This window comes from Gadus macrocephalus, chromosome 8, assembly GCF_031168955.1.
Source record: "Gadus macrocephalus chromosome 8, ASM3116895v1".
In the NCBI taxonomy this organism is placed as follows: Eukaryota; Metazoa; Chordata; class Actinopteri; order Gadiformes; family Gadidae; genus Gadus; species Gadus macrocephalus.
In genome coordinates, this window is record NC_082389.1 from 21,586,416 (window position 1) to 21,611,859 (window position 25,444).

General features: G+C 46.1%; 1 protein-coding gene across 6 annotated transcripts in view; it reads right to left on the bottom strand.

The window, feature by feature from the left end:
* Positions 1-2,560: 2,560 nt before the first annotated feature.
* The window catches only part of tnk2b (tyrosine kinase, non-receptor, 2b), a 54,280-nt gene continuing 31,396 nt past the window's right edge, over positions 2,561-25,444 (bottom strand). For 2 of the 6 annotated variants that reach the window (XM_060059901.1, XM_060059904.1), the window contains exons 10-18: positions 18,874-18,968; positions 18,357-18,551; positions 17,029-17,123; positions 16,466-16,510; positions 15,679-16,100; positions 13,849-15,159; positions 11,269-11,364; positions 4,473-4,603; positions 2,561-3,726 (exon numbers count right to left, since the gene is read on the bottom strand). In XM_060059901.1, the coding sequence (XP_059915884.1) occupies positions 3,720-3,726; positions 4,473-4,603; positions 11,269-11,364; positions 13,849-15,159; positions 15,679-16,100; positions 16,466-16,510; positions 17,029-17,123; positions 18,357-18,551; positions 18,874-18,968 (2,397 nt within the window). In that variant the 3' untranslated portion in view covers positions 2,561-3,719. Of the gene's footprint in view, positions 3,727-4,421; positions 4,604-11,268; positions 11,365-13,848; positions 15,160-15,678; positions 16,101-16,465; positions 16,511-17,028; positions 17,124-18,356; positions 18,552-18,873; positions 18,969-25,444 lie in introns of all 6 variants that reach the window. The other 4 variants (XM_060059906.1, XM_060059907.1, XM_060059905.1 and 1 more) reach the window with 3 other exon arrangements.

A 25,444-nucleotide genomic window follows, 5' to 3' on the forward strand; every position in this document is an offset into this window, starting at 1 on the left:
TCTGCCCCGTTAGGAGGAACCAAGAGATACACCTGCCCATACCAGGGCCTCAGAGCCACATTAAATTACCACACACGAGACACTTCGGGGGGGCATTCCCCCGTTTTAATTTATCACACCAGAGACACGAGGAACTCTCCCCGTTACGAAGCTCTCTCAGGGCCTGGGAGCCAAAACACACCGAACCGCACACACCTCAAACGCACACACCTCATCGAGAGGAGGATACAGCATAAGACTGCATCACACAGGGACTCTTCACCTTCTTCTGAAGCAGACCTTCCACGGAGGCGAAGCTCCAGACGAACCATCAGCGCTGATTAGGGACTTAGACATATTCGATTTCTCACGCTTTATGACTCTGTATAACCGTTGCCACTTTACTTAATAAATCCAAGGTCCTCGTGCCGATAGACTTTATTACCTCTCCGTCTCATTTTATCTGGTCCAGTAGCTAGACAGACCGTTTTTCCCAACAAGTCCCACAAGTAGATATCGGCATTTACTCCAACACAATTAGGGAACAGGAATGTGTCTCCGCAAATAAATTGTGGATATCAATCAAAGGCTCATAATTCTCGTTATACTTTTGTACTAATTTGTACTAATAAAATGGACGTTTTCTCTTTTCAAAACGCCACCTCAAGCGTTTTATTTTATTTATGTATTTTTTGCAGGAGAAGGAGGGGTGGGCAGCTGAAAGGAGTCGTAGTGAAACAAATGTTGTTTCAGCCCGGCATAATAATTGTTAAATAATTATTGTTGTCCAGATGGCAGGAGGAGTGTAATTTAAAGATCACATATAGAGAATCATCCGGGGGGTTATTAACTTATACTTCTATGGTCAGTAAACAATGCGACTGTGCTCCCTCAGACCTCTCGCTTATAATGCTATAATCCTAACAATGCTAGTTAACGAGAATATTTCTGCATCCGGCACGTCATGCATTAGGGCGTGGCTAGGCGCCCATGATGCGGAAGCAAATCTCTCCTTGATGTTCCCCTGCTCCATTGAGCAGTTTTCATAGGAATGAATGGGCGGCCATGTTTTAGTCCGCTGTCCTTTCTTTAATCGGTCCATGCTTGTGATCCACTTCTTAACCTTTTACCTCTCGCACCCTCCCTCCACAGACCTCTCTTTGACCAATTACCTGTTTATATACAAGACCATCCATCTGCCTCTCCACCAGCTAGGACTTCCAACCACCATTTGGATTCCCGCTGCAGCATGTCGATGGGGCAAGCAAGGCCACGCTTGTTAATCCCCCATTAGTTGGGGAGGGGACAGCGCAAGCGTAGGAGGGTTAACTGCGGAGGAGGGGGGGGGGGGTTCGGCAGGGGGGAGGGCTGCTCAGTATGGTGCCGTTGATTGATGGAGGCGAGGCGTAGCGGCCGGCGTGTGTTCGGTCAGGGAGATCAAGGACTCGTAGCGCTGCGCCGCATTGATCAACCTCCCAAGCAGGATGCAGACGGAGCACACACACACTGCACAGGAGTGAACACACTATTCATCCCGACCTCCGCATGTGTGCCGGCTCCCACAACATCACACGCACACAACATCAGACACACACACCAACACACACGTTGCGCCGGCACTGATTTTTCTTTTTTTTCTTTCTTTAATTAAAAAATACATTTATATATTCGGCAGCTTGAACTTGTTGCCCAGAAACACAAGGAAAAGAGAACAAATAAAGGACAAAAGGGTTGGTACAAAATATATTTTCTTTTTTAAAATAAAGCAGAAATCCTTATCAAGGTCCTCTGGGGAAGACCAGCGCAGAAACACAGCAACGGTAAAACTGAAAACCAGAACATCATGGAGAGACGGGAGGTTAACACAAAGACATGGTACTCAACAGGACTTCACATCAAAAACAGAATCATAAAAAACAATCAACACTATATTTGAGAGCTGATCGAAAAAGGACCTCTTCTATGGCGTCTTAAATACCTTAAAAAAACAGCAGCTGGGGTATGAAGAATTAAGGAAGGACAAAGTGGGGAGGCCGAGCTGTCCCTCCTGTTCCTGACAAACATCCTGATCAGCTTTTCACTGGAATCATGCGGCCTACACAGAGAGGGTCTCTGTCTCCGTTATGAACAGGGAGAACAAGATGACCCAGACAAGAACTTCACCAGTCCGCTGCTCCGTGATGACGGACAACAACCATTACAGCTTTAGCCGAAGTTGACGGGTGAACTAGGGTTGAGGTTTGCTGGTTCGGTCTAGCAGCCATGTTGAATAGAGAAATAACAAACAGCTCCCCGGTAACCCCAAGAACAGGATGATCTTTACCACTTGGTCATTCTTAAAGATATCAGAATCTTGGTAAGAGAGTAAGAGACAACATATCCATTTTAAAAACAATCTCTCTCTCTCTCTCTGGTTTGCCAACAGATTACAATGAGACATGACCACTGGTCTCTGCCTTCTCTGGTCCTGGGACGGGCTCAACTCCAGACGCTGAAAGATACGCAATGTCTTTTGACTACCTTTTCATTTGGAGATGTCTAGGTTTCTTTGTGTGCGTGCGTGTATGTGTGGGGGTGTATGTGTGTGTGGGGGTGTATGTGTGTGTGGGGGTGTATGTGTGTGTGTCTGTGTCTGTGTTGAGGGGTCCATTGATGTTGTGACAGACAGATGCATGTCATTATTTCCATGATTCATGACTCTTTTCTAAAAGTATCGAAGGCAAAACAACCAGGAAGTTATAAAAATAAAATAAAACCCCCGCAGCTCAGAGCTGATGTCCCCAAACTGGATCATCTCCTCCGCTAAGACGGCAGACAAACAGCAATGTCATGCTTTTAAGGGGGCTTAATATCCATCAGGCCTGTGCTTTAGGGTGCAGAATCGCAGAAATAAACAAGTTAGCTGCCTGGGGGCTTTTTCCTCTGAAGGACTCTGTGTATAGGAGTCAGTGTCGACTCTGAGGCAAAAAAAAGAATACAGGAAGGAACCTTCTGCACAGTACTGTACTGTTTGATGATGCTTTACTGGAGGAAACAAAAAGGCGGCCTTTTGAAGAAGGAACACAACACAACAGAGAGTGGAACTAACTGTGGGAAAGATTATTGTGGGCTGGTGAAAACAATTATATAAAAATAACTAAGAAGGAGGATAAATCCTAGATCTTGCATCTCTATGATCAACCATGAGTACTTTGACCTGGTTGGTCAAAAGTGTTAGTCTGGCAGTGAGAATATCGTTTTGGAGATCACCATAACAACCTGGATCACGTTATAGCAAAGTGGGGCTGATGCTTTTCTTGTGTGGTCAACGTCACTCAATAGACAGTATCAGAAATCACCTCCATCACTTCCCCTCTTCCTTCTTATTTTTTAAAAACACATTATATATATATATATATATATATATATATATATATATATATATATATTATATTAAACTTCTTAGTGCAGCTCAAAGGTCATTACTAGGGCGAGAATAGACATCAATATGAATATGATTTATATCTGACTTTCAGTTGTGGATGTTTCCTTTCTGTTAGCGTTTTTATTTATCAGGTGTCCTCATCATTTTGTGCAGAGTAAATTGAATTGGGCTGAGGCGATTCTCAGTTTCTGTCCATTCCTCCCCATGATAAGGCTTCAATCCCGGGGTCAAACATGGGAGGAGCCCACAGACCGACCCTGTGTCCACGGCAACAAGCTGATATCCTACTAGAGGAGCGGAAGTGAGCAGATATCCATCACCGCCTGCAAATTGACAAGAAAAGCACACATTGGACTCAACTCATTGACTGTTTTACTCTTTAAAGTGTTTCTAAAGGAAATTATTTGAGAAAACATTTTTGGAGTAAAATGTTACATTAAAGCAGAAATCACATTAGATAAGTCATAAGCATTAACTTTGTTAATTAAGAGTTAAATTAACGTCTCTCATAATTTACCGATGTTGTTCATGTTCACGCAAGTTGTTGATTTAAACTATGTTATGGTGTTCATGTAAACTAAGTTATTCATTATTGTATTATGGTTATTATGGTTTAGGTTGACCCTAACTGTAAGTAGTGAATTACAATATAGTATACAATCCTAACCCACCACTCCTAACCTTTAACCCTATGCTATTGCTATATAGTAGGGCCTACAACTTCATTACCTAATATGAATTAAGGGTTAAATTAATTTAGGATTCTATCGGTCCTGCTATGCCTATTCATACTGACATGGTTTATCATCAGGAAAGAAAAATTAGGCAGGTCGAAGGAGAACTAAGAGTTATCTTAAATTATTGAACACTGTGAACTCATCCAGAGGCCTTGATAATAGGAAACTGCTTCAAGATTATGAAAAGATTAGAAATTCTAGATTAGCAAACCATGGGTCAGGTAAATAGTCTAGTCCAAGTAACAAAAATAATGTAAATTAACTTAATTTAACTGAAATACCTTTGTTATTAAATAACCTTAGTAACCTGTCTGTTAGCCCAGGCCTAGTACCTCTGTCTGCTGGTGGAGCCCCAGCTGTCCAGCAGCTGGGTGCTGGCCAGCTCCAGGTTCCACTCACAGACCTCCAGCAGCTTCAGGCACTCTGCCCTGGTCCCCACACCCAGGCAGAACAACTGCTCCACCTGCAGGGGAGGAACAGGGTTGGAGGGGGGTGGAGGGAGGGAAGGAAAGAGGAGAGCAGGGTAGGAGGGAGAGAGGAGAGGACAAGAGAGGTGGGAAAGGAGAGGAGAGATTACTCTTCAGATGAAGAGTCACAGAGGAGAGTGAAACCACATTCCTTTCCATATTATATATATACAAATTTCCTTAATCACAGCCTTGAAGGTTTTCACAGGCCCTTTGAAGGGCACGGACAAACCTCCCGACTCTGAGGGTGAGAAAGAGAGAGAAGAGGACAGAGGAACAGAGAAGAGAAAAGAAAAGAAAGCTCAAAATGTGAGAAATCAAATGCATAAAGAGAGGGAGATTGAGAAGCACATAGCTCATCTCTATTGGAAAGAGAGTTGATCCATTTTAATTGACCCAGTGCGTTGAGAGATAGCCCTCGGAAAAGGGGAGTTCAATGTTTGACCTGAGACTATAAGGTTATGAAGAGACTTCGGGCTCTACATACAGATGATGTTTCTAGGGAGGGGCAATGATGGAGAAACCTCTCTCTCTCTCGTTCTCGCCCTTTTGCTCTCTCTCGTTCTCGCCCATTTGCTCTCTCTCTCTCTCTCTCTCTCTCTCTCTCTCTCTCTCTCTCTCTCTCTCTCTCTCTCTCTCTCTCTCTCTCTCTCTCTCTCTCTCTCTCTCGCAGTGAGGAGGGGGAGGAGAGGGACTGAAGACAGCCTGCCTCACACAGAGCCACAGCTGGCTAGTGATGTACAGCAGGGGGAAAACTATGAAGTACAGCAAAATTAATGAACTGTGTTTTTACACGATTGTGTGACTTGACTCCATTTCATCAGGCACTTTGTAGAGCACGTACTGTTTGTAAATAGACTGGAATTGTCAGCCTCACTGTCAGCTCTACTGTCAGCCTCACTTTCAGCTCTACTGTCAGCCTCACTGTCAGCTCTACTGTCAGCCTCACTGTCAACTCTACTGTCAGCCTCACTGTCAGCTCTACTGTCAGCCTCACTGTAAGCTCTACTGTCAGCCTCACTTTCAGCTCTACTGTCAGCCTCACTGTCAGCTCTACTGTCAGCCTCACTGTCAACTCTACTGTCAGCCTCACTGTCAGCTCTACTGTCAGCCTCACTGTAAGCTCTACTGTCAGCCTCACTTTCAGCTCTACTGTGAGCTCTACTGTCAGCTCTACTGTTAGCCTCACTGTCAGCACTACTGTCAGCCTCACTGTAAGCTCTACTGTCAGCCTCACTTTCAGCTCTACTGTCAGCTCCACTGTCAGCCTCAATGTCAGCTCCACTGTCAGCTCCACTGTCAGCTAGGGTGCATCAAATTTCAATGGAATTTTTTTTATTTCAAAATATCAATTTGGCTGGCATTGCACTTTGTTCCAATTAACATAAAAGTGACTTTTGCAAAGTTTTGAGGAATTCCATTGAGATTTAGGGGTGGCACCTAACACATGAACTTTGGCGAAATTTCGAAAAATTTGCAATTTTTACTCTAATTGCCTAAAGGTTGACCTGGAAATGTTGAGTACAGTGAACTTTTACACAGTTGCATGTTCAATAGGGTTACCAAAGTAAAAGTTGTTTGTCTGCCCTTTGGGCAACTTGGGCATTTCTCAGAATTCTCTCTCTCTCTCTCTCTCTCTCTCTCTCTCTCTCTCTCTCTCTCTCTCTCTCTCTCTCTCTCTCTCTCTCTCTCTCGCAGTGAGGAGGAGGAGGAGGGGGAGGAGAGGGACTGAAGACAGCCTGCCTCACACAGAGCCACAGCTGGCTAGTGATGTACAGCAGGGGGAAAACTATGAAGTACAGCAAAATTAATGAACTGTGTTTTTACACGATTGTGTGACTTGACTCCATTTCATCAGGCACTTTGTAGAGCACGTACTGTTTGTAAATAGACTGGAATTGTCAGCCTCACTGTCAGCTCTACTGTCAGCCTCTTTTCAGCTCTACTGTCAGCCTCACTGTCAGCTCTACTGTCAGCCTCACTGTCAACTCTACTGTCAGCCTCACTGTCAGCTCTACTGTCAGCCTCACTGTAAGCTCTACTGTCAGCCTCACTTTCAGCTCTACTGTGAGCTCTACTGTCAGCTCTACTGTTAGCCTCACTGTCAGCACTACTGTCAGCCTCACTGTAAGCTCTACTGTCAGCCTCACTTTCAGCTCTACTGTCAGCTCCACTGTCAGCCTCAATGTCAGCTCCACTGTCAGCTCCACTGTCAGCTAGGGTGCATCAAATTTCAATGGAATTTTTTTTATTTCAAAATATCAATTTGGCTGGCATTGCACTTTGTTCCAATTAACATAAAAGTGACTTTTGCAAAGTTTTGAGGAATTCCATTGAGATTTAGGGGTGGCACCTAACACATGAACTTTGGCGAAATTTCAAAAAATTTGCAATTTTTACTCTAATTGCCTAAAGGTTGACCTGGAAATGTTGAGTACAGTGAACTTTTACACAGTTGCATGTTCAATAGGGTTACCAAAGTAAAAGTTGTTTGTTTGCCCTTTGGGCAACTTGGGCATTTCTCAGAATTCAACTTTCAAGATTCTCCATTAATTTGTTTTATAGACTAAATGAATGGAGTTCAATGGGACATGTTCACGTGGCCTTACCCTGAATTTTGTGCAGCAGTGATGGATGTCGGACAAACACATAAAGTTTAATTGACTATATTGTTAAACACAAGGGGTGATGCTGACACACTTAAAATAACAAACCCTCTCTAGTGGCTTACTCACTGGCAACTAACAGTACCTAATGGTAAGAGCTGACACTAACTAAACTTCAAACTTAATTGCTCAGTCTGTGCCAGAGTCTGCTCCACTAAGCAACATCACCTGGGAGAAAGAGAGAGGAAATGGAACCTGAACTCTGAACCTAGCCAGTGCATCTCCCCCCAGATATGCCTCCCACCCACCACCCTAGAGTAACCGTCCTATTCAGGGATTAGCTTGCGTTTTTAGCGGTGGAGGTTCTGCTGTTGGTTGCGGTCATTTTCCACTGCCTGCAGCACAATATGCAGGTGCTGCTCCTCCCTTGCCACTGCAACGAAGTCGGATGTGAGCTTGACGCCACACTTGGCACAGTCATTGACCACGTTCATTGCACGTACATTGACCTCACTTAATTGAACGCAGCATTAATGTGCAGTTGGTGCATTCGAAAGCAGCAATCCTTATTGGCGAGGTCAGCCAAGCTGGTGATTGGCAAGAGGGTGGGGAACTTTGGCTTGACAAAGCCAGTGCCAAAGCGCTGCCCAGGGATGTGCATGGGGAGATCAGCGGGCTTGTGCTACAAGATTGCTCTGGCAAGTGCACACTTGTCATCATTGGGCACCTTTCTGCTGAAGAGAGCCAGGGGTAGCATCTCAACAGTTAGGTACCAGCGATGCCTCTCCATCGCCTTGATCGCGGATGCTGCAATGCCCTCATCTACAGCCTTGTATGCCTGCAGGTGGTGGTAGAGTGTCAGGTCATTCCAGGCAGCATCTACAGCTTTCTCGCAGGTCAACCACCACTTTGCATAGATGTGTCTAATGAAAATGGCAAATGCCCGAATCTTCGGCACCTGCTACCGCGTGTGGTGATTGTGCCCTGGGGAAGCAACTCGATGTGCTTCTCCATCAAAGCCAGCTTGAGTGTATAGAGCAGCTTGGCCATCCATCGTGCCTTGTGGAGCGCTCCCGGTTATTGGAAGGTCACTGCAGTCTGCTCTTCACCATCTGCATCCAGATACACAAGACACAGCTGCACAAACTCATGGTAGTCACCTCGCTTGTGGTCAGTGACTTATTTTGCGCACCTGACAAGTTCAGCACGTAAATTGCCCAGGAGTGGTTGCTCGTGTTGCCAGGAATGTAGCGGGACCAGTAGCTGCTGTATTCTTGTGGTAATAGGTTACATTTCTGTCAGAGACGTGTGAACAAGGTAACCTCTGGCGAGCATGATGTCTCCACCTTCAGGTCTGTGAAAACCTGGTTCAGGAGGACCTCACCAATGTGGTGCCGGCACCCAGACCAAAGCTGTGGTCGGCCCAGTGAGAGCTGTATGGCAATGCAGGCTGCTGTGAGATGGCCAGTGTTTGAGGTAATGGTGTCAAAGGCCATGTTGCCAACCTGGTCAGCGCACCACCAGTCCTGCAGCAACTTGCATGTCAACCGGGCAATGATCACTCCACATGCCTCATTGGTCTAATTCTTATCGCCGGGACACCAAGCAGTTTCAGCCGCTCTGCATTTCCAACCACTGTAAGACGCTCCTCCACCTGGCGCACATTGCTGAGCATCGGTGTTAACTTGGTGTCCACTGCTTGTGCTGTTCCTCACTGATTGTCTCCAGCTCTTTGCGTCTTGCTCGGTGAGCTGTTTCGTAAGATGCAGAGAGAGTCTACATTCACCGCCTGACACTGCAACAAGGCCACGTGTGAATGCAGCCTGTTGCATTGGTGACATCCTCAACCTTGTAGCCAATGACACGACACTTGGTCGGCTAAGGAAGTCAGGTGGAATTAAGACGTTTGTTCCAGTCTTCTTATGCTTGTGGGATGGCTCAGATGGTGGAAAGACTGTGTCAGTATCCTCCTCTGACTCCTCATCACTCTCCGACTCCAAGCTTGACATTGCCGTCATCTCCTCCAGCTCCTTTACACAGCCGGCTGTTTGGCTGCAGCGGCACCTTGACGCTCCTCTCACTGCTTCACCTTGAGCTGCAGCTTTTTGTCCAATACACCAAATGTGGCCACTCTGACAGTCTTCATGCTGGCCAAGAAAGCTAGGTCTTCTGGGTTATCAATCAGGTTTTCGACCTTTGAAGGCCACAACGGAAATGTGACATCAAGTCTTCACTCCATGGCCAGGGAGATTTTCAGCAGCTTGTTGTTAGCATTGACTAAGTCTACCATCTTGTGGCACGCTTGTGTGTGCCAATACCTATTAATACAACTTGATGACACAATGACACAACTACAGATATGATAGTAATGTGTAATATTGCATACCCAACACAGAAAGATCACCTCAAACAGAAAGATCACCTCAGTTTTCTTAAGATGTAGTATTGTTTACCTCAGATCTCCATGGCGACCATTGAGCACTGTTAACCACTTTATCCAACAAAAACAGATGTGTGGTGGCCCCCCTAAATCATCATGTACTGGAAAAATATTTTGCATATGTTGTTTCTACATATATTGGAACACTTATAGCACCCAGCCATATCAAAATTCAAGAATTGTGTTTTTTGATGCACCCTACTGTCAGCTCTACTGTCAGCTCTACTGTCAGCTCCACTGTCAGCCTCACTGTCAGCCTCGCTGTCAGCTCTACTGTCAGCTCCACTGTCAGCCTCACTGTCAGCCTCACTGTCAGCTCTACTGTCAGCTCTACTGTCAGCCTCACTGTCAGCTCTACTAGCAGCTCCACTGTCAGCTCCACTGTCAGCTCTACTGTCAGCTCCACTGTCAGCCTCACTGTCAGCCTCACTGTCAGCTCTACTGTCAGCTCTACTGTCAGCCTCACTGTCAGCTCTACTAGCAGCTCCACTGTCAGCTCTACTGTCAGCTCCACTGTCAGCCTCACTGAGCCTCTATGATTTAGGGGCTGGATGTTCAGCAGCAGACCGGGTCTCCAGGCGCTGGCCTTCAGCCAGGATCCACCCAGCGTTTCTTTGTGTCCTCAACACGGAGGCTTCTCCAGCAGGTCTGATGTCATAGCAGAGACGTTTAAACACACGTCTCAGTAGGTTCACTGGAGCTATCGGGTGTTGAGGGGCCGCTGGGTATTCAATCTGTATTCCATTGAAACTCTCAAATCATTGGAATTTCGGTTCAATTTGGTATTAATGTCATGTTGAGATGTCCTTATTTATTCAAAATGAACGGTTTTTTTTTTAAATAAGAGATAAGGATATCTCTCACCCTGGTCCCTATTTCAAGGTTCTTTCTATGTGTACTGTATGGTAGGGCTGAGGCCCTGAGGCTCTCACTGTCATAATACTGAAGCAGGGTTTGAGAAATGTGCTTGGCTCGAGCATTAACAGATGTCGCCCACGGCAACCACAAAGTCACATCACATTTACTCATCTCAGAGAAGTTCTCAACGGTTGCATTTTGTTACTAATTTTATTTTTATCTCTAGAAAGACCTCATAGCTACATGCGTGAGCACACACACATCCTGGGGGCTGTGATGGTGTTAAACTATCACAGTCCCAATCAGGAACATGCTTCCACATATTAACGCCCTAATCTTAACCTGTAATGATAATTTCATAGTGTGCTGATAGCGTTAGTTTGAGTAGGTAAAAATGTGTCCTTAGAATGGAATCCCAATGGACTACATTTCAGTAGATGTGAGAAGAATTCAAATTAAATATAAATATATCTATTCTGTGTATATTCTTCAGAGTAGAATTCCTTCCTCTGTCCTCACCGTTTGCACACTGCAAATTAAGAATACTTGTATACTTCTATGTTTGTATAGCATTTCGCTCACATGCATTTTGCATCACGAAATTGTACTTTTTATTTCTGCATTTCACAAAATCCCGAGACAAAGCCCTTTTGTTGGCATAGCTCCTAATCCTACCCCCTGATGCTACGCCCACAATAGGGCGTAGCCCCTGGTGCGGGATGCCGGCGCCCTCCTCAGTGTAGCTCAGCTGTGGTACCTTGAGATAGTGCACGGCTTGGGGAACGCTCCAGCCCTGGTTCTGGAGGGCCGTCTGGCATTCCTCCACGGTCACTCCGTGCACAGCCTGCTGCACCTGGGAAACACAAAGCAGGTTGCCATGGTTATCAGAAAAACCCAGAATCCTATGCTGATCTGGTGTTGACAATGTTGGATTTTTTTTCCTTGCATACATCATTTACACACGCAACCTCACACACCCACACAGACACACGCACACATATCCACAGAAATGCACATGCACACCTACACATCTACATATTTTTATTTATTTTTAATTTTTTTTTTTTTTTTCACACATGCAGACACACAGACACAAACACATAAACATGCAAACCTACACGCACAAACAAACACACAGTGGCATAGGTTTTTGTGCGTCAAACACTATTTGCAAACAAGTTTTACGCTGCACTTTGTGCCTTTTCTCTAAGCATTTATGGTGAAAATATCTTTATTCATCACAAAATGGAATATAATGTAGTAAGCCTCTCAGGCATCTTGTAATGCTTTCAACTATCAATCTGCCTTTTCTCCTTTATACGATCCCTGCTGAGTCAACAAACATTCCGGTTGATTTAGTCTTACGTCCTCTGTTGAGGCTTTTGTTAGGAAACTATTTTGTGGGAGAATAAAAGTGAAAAAACCAAGTGCTGAAAAAAATCCACACAAATACACTTCCACACGCTCACACTAACCATCACACACACACACACACACACACACACACACACACACACACACACACACACACACACACACACACACACACACACACACACACACACACACACACAAACACATGCACACAAACCCACCCACCCACAAAGCATGAGTTTCTGTAGCAGGGCATTGGGTACATTTGAAGGGACATTAGTAGAGCTGCCATTCTTTAATCGGACAGTACCATCTCCCTCTGTTATTGGACCACAGCGCTACAATTAAACTGGATGTTTACGGTGGTGTCCAGCACCTGACCATTATCACAGCAGCTCATCAGATCCTGTCAAGTCTAGTGTGAACCGAGCCAGGATAGGGGGGTATTTCATCCACAGTCCTCTCTGAAGGGGTGTGGAAAGGGGGGTATTTCATCCACAGTCCTCTCTGAAGGGGTGTGGATAGGGGGGCATTAAATCCACAGGCCTCTCTGAACGTGTCCTCCAGGAGAGGAGCCTCAGGCTGGGGCTGAACTGAAAGGGCCCCTACTTTGCCAGGAGATGGGATCTAGATCAACCATTACCAGCCATCTCACCAGCACCCCTGTAGACACGTCAGCGGGCGTGGGAGTGGAGTCCACCAAAGGTGTAATGGGATAGGTCGGCCTCTAACTCGATGGTGGTGTTTCGAAGAAATCCAAACTGTCAGTATTGCAATTTAAGATTTTTTCCCAATATGTTGTTGATTCACAGTTCATTCTGTTTGAACATGGGCTGTGGTAGTATTACATTTATGGCGTCATTTGATTCAACTCCACTTTAACATTTTGATCATCAGCCATTAGAACAGCAGAAGTGTGGAGGTCCATCAAAGATGGAGAGTGTTATTTTGTCGTTGTTACTCTACCATGGGCATTAATATGTTTTCTTACAATACACTTGCATTTTTTTTATTGAACCTGAAAAGCGCATGCATTACATCACATTCTTTCCAATAACCACCGCAAGCTCGTACAGTAGTAGAAAAGTGACCCTTTCAATGAATTATAGATTCCTGGCATTGCATTGTTCATATCTTTGTATTTCTGACACGCTTTGCAGCACCTTACCTTCCTCAACGGTTCTCTCCATATGGCAGTGGTCTATTTAATGAGCACAGCTTTTTCTATTCCCGTAAACAAACTTTCAATTTAAATCGTGATTTACCCGTTCGTATAGAATTCAATTAACCGGAAAAGGCAATCAATTCATTTACAAAACACATCAATTTGTGTATGCGTCAATGTGCCAGAGAGTCAAAAGGCAACCTGCACACACACACTCTCAGAATTTCTCCAACACAATTAATGTTTATTTGCACGACCGTGAAAGTGCACACACACACACACACACACACACACACACACACACACACACACACACACACACACACACACACACACACACACACACAGCCCTCTGCTGCCCTCTACTGTTCCATTACCATTTGATTCAATACTCACTAGCAAACTGTCAAACACCATCCATACAAACAGCAAACTATAAATATGGAATCCAGTGCATTATTGAACGCCGTTCATTGTCTCAGTGGCGGTAGCCACACTGAGACGCGATTTCCAATGGGAGATGGATGGCTGTGGTTTCTAGCCACCTCTGTACTGTAATGTTATACTTTCTGATCCTCTGTCCTCTCCCCTCGCTCACATCGATCCAAGTGGATGTCTTGAAGACTGATTGAGTGAAGACTGAGTGAAGCACCACAAGGTGCAGCACAAAGAGATGGTCAACACACATTCACAGTCAAACATATCATCCATAACAACGATGAATGGTAAATGTTTCTGCCTTTACCTCGGGTTCAATCAATACATACATGACGTCAAACCTGAAGCAGCTGAACTTACCATGTGGACCGTCTCAGCCCTGCTCATCTCAGCCTCGGGAGCTCCCGGGGCTTCAGAACCTTCTGAACAGACCCTGGGCAGACTCAACGAGGTCCTCAGACCCCGGACCCCGCCGCTGTTGTTGTTGGAGGAGGAGTTAGCCTTGAGGTCACCAAGCTGGCCCTGACCCTGACCCTGGCCCTGACCCTGACCCTGGCCCAGACCCTGGCCAAGGCCCTGACCCAGACCCTGGCCCAGATCCTGGCCCAGGCCCAGACCTTGGCCCTGGCCCAGACCCTGGCCAAGACCTTGGCCCTGTCCCAGACCCTGGACGAGGGTCTGGCTGCTGACCACCATGGGTCTGACGGTGGCCGTGTTCGCCTGACGCGTCTGCCTGTCCTCCGCACCCCCACCGCCAGGGAGGGTGTGGGTGGACAGACTCTCGGCCTCCCGGAAGAAGCGGTCGTAGCGGTCGAGGTACGGAGGCCGGTCGGGCAGGAGGTAGTAATGGGTGCTGCTGACCTTGCGGCCGTCGCGGACGATGGGGAGGATGCAGGGACCCTTACTGGCCGGGTCCTTGGGGTACGGCTGGGCATGGATCACCTTGGGCGCGGTATACTTGGGGTCTGAGGCGAAGCTGTGTGTAGTTGGCATGAGTTTCCCTAGGGAGCTTGTGAGGTAGGAGCAGGGGGAGGCGATGGGAGCCGACTGGGTGCCGGGGCTGGTTGAGAAGGCTCTTTGGTGGGGGGAGCCCAGCCCCAGGCCCATGGGGCTTGGGGTCCTGGAGCCGGGCTGGGACAGAGGATCCCTTGGGGGGATCTGAGGCGGTCTGCCCCTGGTCTCCGGGCCTGAGAGGTCCTCCACTGAGGCGGTGGTGGGGGGCGGCGACAGGGAGTGGTCAGCCGACCAGCGGAAGGGCGTGTAGTCGCCCCTCTTCAGCGGCCGCGGGGGGATGGGGACGCGGGGCGGTATCTGGGGTCTGTCCTCGGTGAACGACGGCACCACCTTGTGCGTCTTGACCGGCTCCTGAGACGAAGCCAGCGGCGTCCGGGAGGGAGAGGCTCCTCCCCCTGCTCCCGGGGGGGGGGCGCTGAGCCTCCTCATGACCTCCTGCTGGAGCTCCTGGAAGAGGGACGCCGCCACGGAGGAGGAGGAAGGGGCAGGTGGCGGGGGGAGGGGCAGGGCATGGACGCAGGGAGGGAATAGGCTGTTGTCCAGGGTGGGTCTCTGGCCCGGGGGGCAGAGGGTCTCCCCCTCCACCGCCCCACGGGGAGGAGTGCCGTCCCTCGGGGGCTCTGCATACTGCTGCTCCACGCTGGTGAAGGAGCTCACCTGGGGAAACCAAGAGAGCATGATGTCACACGGACTCGTCTCATAGTCTGCCCATGCAACGTTAGCATTTCCTTCGAGATGAGAGCGTTCTCTGGCGCTAAAGGATATGATTGATATGAACCCTGGCAGACTTCATCAGGCTCTGCCAACTCTCTGCCCCTCACTACACCAACAACTAACATCGAGGAATGCCTAGCTGGCTTTTGCTCACATTGCTTAGCAAACATAACATTACTATTGCTTTTACAAAGTTATGGTCTATTTATTATAATTTTTATGCATTATTGAAGTTCATCATTCTGTTTGTATTCTTTGCTTATTTCCAGTATTTGCTATTTTTAATACAGATATACACATACACATTTTATATACATTTTATTGCACAAATTGCATTTTGTTGTTTCATAATTGTATTCTCAGTGTTTTAGTGTTTTTAACATGTATTTTGGTGTGTAAAGGCTATGAATTCATGATTTCATTGAAGTGTAAACGCTATAATAGATCTGATCAGATCCCTACCTCAATGTCCTCGTCCTGCGCCACACGGTCGTACTCAGGGGGCGGCGGTAGCGGTCGGGCGTTCCAGTCCACCAACGGCGTGGGGTGGAGGAGCCGCAGCAAGGGCCCGGAAGGGCTCTGGGGGGGGGTCTGGTCCAGCAGGTGGTCCACGTCCAACGCCAGCTTGGCCAATGAAGGGACGGGGATCTCCGTGACAGGGGAAGGTGAAGAGAACTCCTCCCCGAAGTCAATGAGCGACACCTCGCTGTGAGGGGCGTGGCCCGGGCCGGAGCCCCGCCCCCCCGACGTGTGCCTGGTGGCCAAGACCCAGGCGGCCGGCTTGAGCTTGAGCCCCATGATGGAAGCCGGTTTCCGTAGCAACAGTCGCCCTGTGCGTCCCAGCGGTGCATCCTCATCCTCGGCGACGGAGTCGTAGCACGGCTCTGGAGAAAGAGGTTTGATACATAATTCATACATAATACCCTGCCTCTAGCAGCCATACATCCCATACATAACACATGAATACACACAGACTTCAACCAACACAGTGAGGACACAAACACTGTTGGGACACAAAACTAATCTGGGGACAACCTGGAACAACAAGTTTAACCAAGATGTGTGAGCACTGTGAAGCTGGCGAAGAGGGAGATACAGAGAGGGAGGGAGATATGGATGTGTATGTATATACGTGTGTATATACATGTGTGTGTGTATATATATATATATATATATATATATATACACATATATACAGAGAACAGAAAGGGCAGGGGTGATGGGAGAGAGCAGGGGAGGCCACACTTACTGCTTGGAAACCCTGTGGGCTGGGGAGGCCGCGGCGGGGGGTCCGCTGCGCAAAACAAGCGCACCCCGCCCCAGGCAGAGAGGAACAGCAGCAGCAGCAGTGAATAGAATGCACACGGAGAACAAGAGAGAGGGAGCGAGAGAGAGAGAGAGAGAGAGACAGAGAGACAGAGAGAGAAAGAGAGACATACAGAAGGACAGACAGAAAAACAGAGCAAAAGGGCGAGAGCGAGAACGAGAGGGAGAGAGGCAAAAGGGAAAAGAAGGACATCGCATTAGTCCAACACAGAAAAGTACGATATTGCAACAAAGCAAAACACAACAAACAAAACAAAAGACAGCAAGCAATGGTCTACCTGGGGTCATGAAGGATTAAACCCATGTTTATGGAGAGGGGTTTAAACTTGAGAAGAAACTTCATCACTGTTCTACATCTTGTTACTCTTTCTTTGACCACACAGTGAGCCTGTGTTCGACCTTGTTGCGTACAATTAACCGTCTTTACCATTAACCATCTTCAATACCCAGTAAGCTGTGAAAAGAAGTGGGGGGACTGCTACTCACTTTTAGCCCGACCGGGGAGCTGGGCGGGCCGGGGAGAGGGCAACTCTACACCCTGAAGAGTATCAGGAGGATCCATGGGGTTACCAAGATACAAACTGAGAGACAGAGAGGAAAACATTAACCCCTAGAGTATCAGGAGGATCCATGGGGTTACCAAGATACAAACTGAGAGACAGAGAGGAAAACATTAACCCCTAGAGTATCAGGAGGATCCATGGGGTCACCAAGATACAAGCTGAGAGACAGAGAGGAAGAATTTAACCACCAGAGAGATGGAGAGGGAGAGAGAGAGAAAAAGAGAGACAGAGACAGACAGAGAGAGACAGAGAGAGAGAGAGAGAGAGAGAGAGAGACAGAGACAGAGACAGAGACAGAGACAGAGACAGAGAGGGAGAGGGGAACAGTATGTCTCAAAAAAGATAATAGGTCCATTATAATAAATAAACCATCTCTTATATGCCCAGCCATGGTTGTACATTTAAAATGATGTGCTTACACCATCTTTGGGTGACTGTGTGCCAGTACATGCTCTCCATTTTTTTTCACACGCACACAACCTCAACTGAATTCCCTGTGTGCTGCATGGGGGTCCGAGCATGTGGAGCCGACCAGCCCAACGTGTACGATCGCCACCGTCTCAGAGCATATAAGCCATGCTGCTTTTGAACTGCATGAACATGGGAGGGTCTGTCCATACTGTTAAATAACCTTTTTATGACAGTCTCTCCCCGGTATGATTCGGTATCGCACTCAGTGACTCACGCCAAAAAGCTTATTGGAATGCACGGATTTGATTGGCGTAGCATCACGCAAGATGATTTACAACGCATACAATTGGTCTCCGAGTCTCCTGGGTAGCAAAAACAGGGCCGTAATGGCTAGAAAAGCTCCTCCCGTAAAACTAGAAGCGTTCCATCAAAATGTAATACTTCTCAATAATTTCTCCGTTAAAGGGGCGGGTCCGGACACAGTGACGTCTGGTCCTGCCCCCGGACCGTGGCCGGCCCATCAGTACCTCTGCTTTACATCCTCCATCCAGAGGTCAACACCCTGAGGATTCACTGGTCTACATGCAGAGCTTCAACATGCTGAGGGTTCACTGGTCTACATCCAGAGCTTCAACATGCTGAGGGTTCACTGGTCTACATCCAGAGCTTCAACATGCTGAGGGTTCACTGGTCTACATCCAGAGCTTCAACATGCTGAGAGTTCTATGGCGGCCCTCTAGTGGAGCCCTCCAGGAACAAGCAGAGGACTTGTGGGCCCGTTTGATCAGCCGGTCGTCTGGGCCAATGCGTGGCTCTAAGTCAGTTTGTGTGGGGCCTTACTCGTCGATGCGGTCGGGGAAGCCCCAGCCGCGACGGGGGTCGTGGTCGCCGTGGCCGGTGTGGATGAAGCTGTTCTTCAGCGGGCGGCTGATGTCCCGGGCCGACAGGCCGGACACCGCCGTCACCACGTGCCTCGGGAACAGGCCCAGCTTCAGGGTCCTCTGGTTCTGTCCCCGCCACCAGAAGTTCTCCGCCCTGGGGGGAGCCCGACAGACAGACAGACAGACAGACAGACGGAAACAGCTGCTTATTAGTGCAGACATTTTTCAAAAAAATTATATTATTTTGCTCATTTTGAAAGGATTGTTTGCAGACACTAGGGATGGAACTCAGAGCATCTCAGCTCAGTTATATGGAATCCTTTGTGCTCTTTGATCCAGTGGCATGATATATATATATATATAGGGCGTTATATACTGCAATTATAATGAGAAATTACAAAAAGACCAAACTCCGACTGATGACGTGATGCAGTCCTTCTGCATGCCGTCACTGAGTTGTCAATGATTTCACCCACCTGCCTTCGATGACGGTGATGACATCATCGATTTGAATCAGCAGCTTGTCCTGCTCTTCAAAGTCATGGAGGGCGGACATGTCTGTTGGCATGCTCTGTAAAAACACCCCCCCCACGCACACACACACACACACACACACACACACACACACACACACACACACACACACACACACACACACACACACACACACACACACACACACACACACACACACACACACAATCAGAGATCAGGGCCCTGTTTCCTGAAAATTTGCCTAAGTGGACCGTGAAGTGCATCGTACGAGCATCGTACAGTTTTCACACTGTTTCCCGAAAGCATCGTTGGTAACGAACGTCGTGAAAATGCTCGTAGCTAACGAGGACTCCAGGGGAACTCGTAGGATGCTAAGAGCATCTCTAGCCTACTATAGCCTCAGTGGCGTCACCAGCGGACATTCCGTGTATTGGATGTTTTTTATTAAAACACACTGAATGCCCAGCTGGAGCAATTTCGCAACCAAAAACAGAGGTTACCGCCGATATATTTCTCATATATCCACTACTGTTAGATTTAAACAGCAAAGATAGAGACATGTTTGAAGTCAACAAAACATAATTTATTGCAGCAATTTAAATTCAAAAAATACATGCGTAGCCGAAATGTACCGATCAAACGCCACGTCACAAGGCATATAATAAAATCAAATGATTCCATTGCTCTTGTGTGGTGGGTCGCTTTCGAGCTGCACTTGCTGTCTCCCTTTGATTTTAATTCAACCATCGTGGTTAAAATGTCCTCATATTGATCAATGACAGAAGACATAGGCTACTGTAGACATGTCACATGCATCATGCTGAGACCAGCGGTTGACTGAGAATTTCTGCAGACGTTTCTTGTTGCGATTGTTTGCATTAAGCACTGTTGGGGCTTTGGTGAGGCTGTGATGAAGTTCACTATTTATTGGACCCTGTCTTGACAGTAACGAACATCCCTGACCATAGTTAATCACGTTTGTAGTCTACACTCAGACGTGAACTCATTATTGCATGCGGGTGTCTTCATTCATAAAAATTATAAAACATTCGGGAGTATGCAATAATGCAAATTATTCTATAGAGGTCAGAGACTCCGTGCGCAGCCCGCCTTCCCTAGTGAAACAAGAAAGCCCGCGCTGTGACGAACGGGGGATTTGACCCCTTCGGTATTACACAGGAAACTTGAGATAAGAAGGTGAAATCGCCGGGCATGCCAAGCTGTGACTGAAACCCGCTCGGCAGTGTAAAAAGACCTATAGCCTACTTCATCCTGCCCGACAATATGGGCAGGATCTAGACCAAGCTTTCCTAATCGGGTCAGCAATAGCCGTGTGTCAATGACTAGCCTCTGCGTTTGAATGATAATGAATGAATGGAACGTTGCATTTTTAATGTCTACAAATATAGACTAGAGAGTGCGCGCCAATCAATGCAACCTTGTGCGGAATCAGATAAAGTCGGCTCCCTTTGCTGCAAAAAGTATGTTTCAGAAATCAGCACATTAGATAAATGTAGTTGTCGAACAAGCTATTTTTAGATTTTTGTAACATGGAATTATTTCAGGGGGGGAAGTGCCGTAAAAAATGTATGCACAGTGAGCTCAGGATTAGGACTGATATAGTCGGCCTAGGCCTAATCAATTGTGTTTTAATATCTTTAGCATTCATATTATTGCAGTCTATTATTTTCATAGGCTACTCTGCTGATGGCCTTGATGGGGAGATATTTTAACCCTTTTAAACCCCATTTTCCTGCGACATTCCTGCGTCTCCCCCTCCTACATAGCCCGTTTCAGAACCATGTCAGTGGACAGTTACAATCCTACGAACGTCATGTGTAGGAGCGGTCAGTAAATCAACGTGCATTCATCCTTTCGTAGCGTCACAATGCAATCTTTATTACGTAACCGTAACAGCAACATAAATTAAACTAATCTTAAACAGAAAACTCGCTTCATCTCGTAATGCGGTTGAAAATCGTTTGCCCTTCCGCTCTTTAGCCAAAAACACCTGTGCTCAGGTGACGTCTACATATAGAGTTACCACCCCCTGACATCATCAATGCATCATCATCATCATCATCATCATCATCATCATCATCATCATAATCATTTCACGTCAACATGATAAATAGTATTTCATTATAAGTTACTCACGTGAATATGATAAATATGACATAGATAAACCACAAATCAGTGCAATGGCTTCAACATCATGAGTGCAGTGAACGCTTGTTCATGTTAATAGGAGTTTCGGGAAACGCTCAAAAGAAATTAATTTGTGATATTTGATCATTTCTGTGATAATTTCTTCATCTTGTCCTCTAGGTGGTGCCTTAAGTCTGTTTGTGAGAAGAAGGTTGGCCCTCGGATAGTGGATGCTGGCTTTATTGAAGGGGATGCAGATGTTAAAGACTGTGTCTACAAGCTAAGTTTAAACACCACTATGCAAGAAAAATTATGTGAAGCTAATATTATAAGAGTATCTATATATATAATGTAATGCATTAACTCCTACTATGAACCAGTGATGCCGGTAACGCGTTACTTAGTAACGCGTTACTGGCCTCGGGCCACTTTTTTCAGTAACGAGTAATCTAACGCGTTACTATTACCAAACCAGTAATCAGATTAAAGTTACTCATCAAAGTCACTGTGCGTTACTATTTTTTTACCGGATCACCGATTGGCGTTGAGAGCGATGGAGTGGTGTGTGTGTGTCGGTCGGTCTGTCTGCCTGTTTGTGTTAGAGTGTGTGTGCGTGTGAAGCAAAAGTCTCCAAAGACGTTATTAGCGGTGCTGCGTGTGTGTGTGTGTGTTGCGCTGGAGTGACGGCAGCAGAGAGAGCGTGTGGGAGCCTTTACGTTATCGCCAGAGAACTAAACCCACGGGGAGGTCCGAGCAGCTCGAGCGCTAGAACGTGCTGTTGAGGTGGCAGGGGATGTTGTCGCAGCTAAATGTGACTAATAAAGTAACTTATAATCTAACTTAGTTACTTTTAAAATCAAGTAATCAGTAAAGTTACTAAGTTGCTATTTTAAGGAGTAACTAGTAATCAGTAATCGGATTACTTTTTCAAGGTCACTGTGGCAACACTGCTATGTACTAGACCCCCCATCGTAAGGCAACCTGACTCACTGTGCTCTTATTCCTAACCAATGAGCTCTATCCAGTTCAAGGACTTTCTGAAGAGTGTGTGTGTATTATTGCTTCTAATTTGCAGCTTGTTACTGTGCCAATTGAATGGAATCCACAAATATACAAAAATGTAATAATACCAAAAAGGGTCACTATTTGACTTTTGATTGAGAATGTGATAGAGCAAGACGGAGGTGGAGAAATCTCCCGGGTGTTGCTACAAATTTTTCAAATTCAATATTTTTTCACACATAGTTACACCAACGTGTTATAATCTATAAAGATTTATATTTTACTGGGATGGCATCGGAGAGGCAGCGTTGGAACAAGACTACTGCCGCAGCTATGTCTGCTCCTACTAAGAACTCTGACCATGCTAGCGACCATGCTCTTCTGCAGAGTTCATCAAATGTCTCAACTTCATTGGAAATGTCTGATCTAACTTCTGCCATTACTTATCCACTTAAACTGGCGATCGACGCTGCTCTGACACCCATTGCTGCTGCGATTGAGGGACTTAGAGCAACACCTCTTACAGGGTTGTGTCCCTAGAAAGAGCTGTCGAAGATCTTGCCACTGCTAACAAGCAGCTAACTGATAAAATGGAAGAACCGCCGCTGCAATCTTCGAGTCATTGGCATACCTGAGGGGGAAGCAGGAGTTGATCCAGTGGCATATATGTCTACATTTTTTGCTGATGCTCTGGGGCCAGGTGTATTCCAATCACCACCACTTCTGGACCGAGCTCATCGCATTGGCCCTAAACCATCAAACCCGAACTCCGAATGGCTAAAGCCGAGAGTCTTTGTTCGGTTCCACTACTATCAGGACAAGGAGCGAGCCTGGCGCTGGGGGATTATCAACAAGAAACAGCTGACTCATGAAGATTGAAAGGTCTACCTTTTCCCGGACTTCAATGACAGCGTCACTAAGAAGAGGGCTGCTTTCACCAATGTGAGACGACGTCAGAAGGAGAAAGATGTGCAGTTCTCCCTTTGTTTTCCTGCCCAACTATGTATCGACCATGGTGATGGAAAGCTTCACTTAAATTCGCCCATGGATGCACAGAGCTTGTTTGACAGTAATTTTCCATCAGGGGTGAAGTAAGGTCTGGGCTTTCTATACGTGACAAAGTATTTTGTATCTTGTTTAGTTCCTATGGCAGCTAGAACACTAAGCCTATTATTCTGCCCACTTATAGTTTAGCCATAGATGGCTTATAGCTTGCTTGCTTTGTTGCTGGCAAGCTAGAACTCATCAGCAGCTACTTGCTTTACACTGTTTACAGGTTAATTTAGTTTTGTTAGCTTGCATGCTAGGTCTTGGAGCTAATTACCCTGTACAGTATTATTATTTTTTTAACTATGGTGTGCTATTCCTGGGTCGTTTATAGATATTTTGAAATGCTTTACTAATTTACTTGCACTTATACGGTTCTATCTTGCGTTAACGCAAGTCAGAACCGTATTAGCTAAATGGGCAAGAGCCGGATATAGCTCATTAAACCCACTGCAAACTCATTTGTGTTGACGGATATAAGTGCAAGTAAATTACTAAAAGCATTTCAAAACATCTATAAACGACCCAGGAATATCACACCACAATTAATAAAAACTTGCGTTAACGCAAGTCAGAACGCAGGGGTGTTTTGATATAATATTCCAGTTTAAATACTGGATAATGTGTATTTTTCACCAGGGAGCCCCTCTGTTCAGAAGAGGAGACTGGATTTTTAGATGCATCGGAATCAGATGTGGAATTTTCCTGCGATTTCTCTCGATTGGGGAAGGGGATTTAGGGACTAGGGGAGGGAGAGGGGGATACTTTTACCTGTGTGTGCATGTGGCTTTGTCTCGTTTAATGTATGTGTTTATTTCTTCATTTATCCGTTTTGATTTGATTTGGTTAACCTTACTGCTTTTTGAGCATATTGTAGTTTCTCTAACATTACCCCTCCTAGCTGAGGTCCTTTGGTTTTTGCTAGGTGTAGGCCTATGTGCTGTATTTCCAGCTTACTTCTCATACCCATCTCACCCTGATTTAAGGTATGGCTAATCATGTTAAAAATGGTTTATCCTTGAGATTCTTGAGCTGGAATTTGAAAGGGATGAATAGCCCTTGGAAGAGATCTAGATTTTGTTCTCTCACTTAAAACAGTTGAGGGTAGATGTGGCTTTTCTCCAGGAGACTCACCTATGTTGTAAGGATCAACATGGAGTAAAACCCCCTTGGGCTCAGCTTTATATTCACTCTAATTTTGATTCCAGGGCCAAAGGAGTTGCCATTCTGATCCACAAAAAGATATTTAATCGGAGTGGGCTCTATTAACCACGCGTCTGTTCTTTTGTGGAATGTATATGCCCCTAATTTTGATCATTTGGAATTTGCTAATAACTTTTTAATGCAGATCCCAAAGCTAAACACCCATTTATTAATATTTGGCGGAAAGAGGCTTGAATTGTGTTATCAACCCATGGCTGGACCGATCCAGTGCTCAAACCAGTGTTCCATCGGCTATGTTCAAAGCTTTCTATGAATTTATGACGCAGCATAAATATATAGACCCTTGGAGACTTAACAATCCTCTTGCAAGGGCATACTCATCTTTTCTCATGTCCACCATACGTTTTCTCGTATGGTGACTACTTTTTGGTGGATGGCTCTCTACTCCCTAAGGTTACAAACACAAAATATTTACCTGTTTTCAGATCACGCTCCCTTGCTTCTTGATATTGACTTGAATTCCAACCATGTGGACCGACCCCCATGGAGACTGAACCATGGAGACTGAACTTACTTTTATCTGACCCTTCTTCATTCTTGACATTGATCGTCAGTATGCACTGAACCCATCTCCTGAGCTCTATAAACAACGCCTTGACCTTCAGAGTTTCACCTCCTGTCAACGGGAGGTCTCGTGGCTCTAACTACGAATATGGTGATAAAGCCAGTCGCCTTCTAAAACATCAGCTAAAGCGTCATGCAGCAGGGCACACTATTCCACAGATAAAAAATATCTCACGTACATTTTTCAAGCCCTGGCGTTCTTTTATACAATACTTTACTGACTTACAAACACTCCCATGATTTACATTCTCCTTCTACACCGGCCTAGTATTTATAGGACCTATATCTATTCTTCTCAATTGTAACTGTTAACTCTTTCAAACCTTCACTTTGGGGCCTCTATTACTCTCTTGTTATGGCATTATCATAAGCACACCATAACTGTGGCTGTTATGCAGCCAACCACCAATGACGGTCCACCATTATTATTAATATTTTTTTTGTGTGTGTTGTAGGCTCTACTGTTCTTATGATATGTGTGTCTGTGATGTATGCCTGTTTTGTCAAGGGAAGTGGACTGGGTGGGTGTATGGGTGGGGTTGGGGTGGTGGGAGTTTGTGGTCTTTG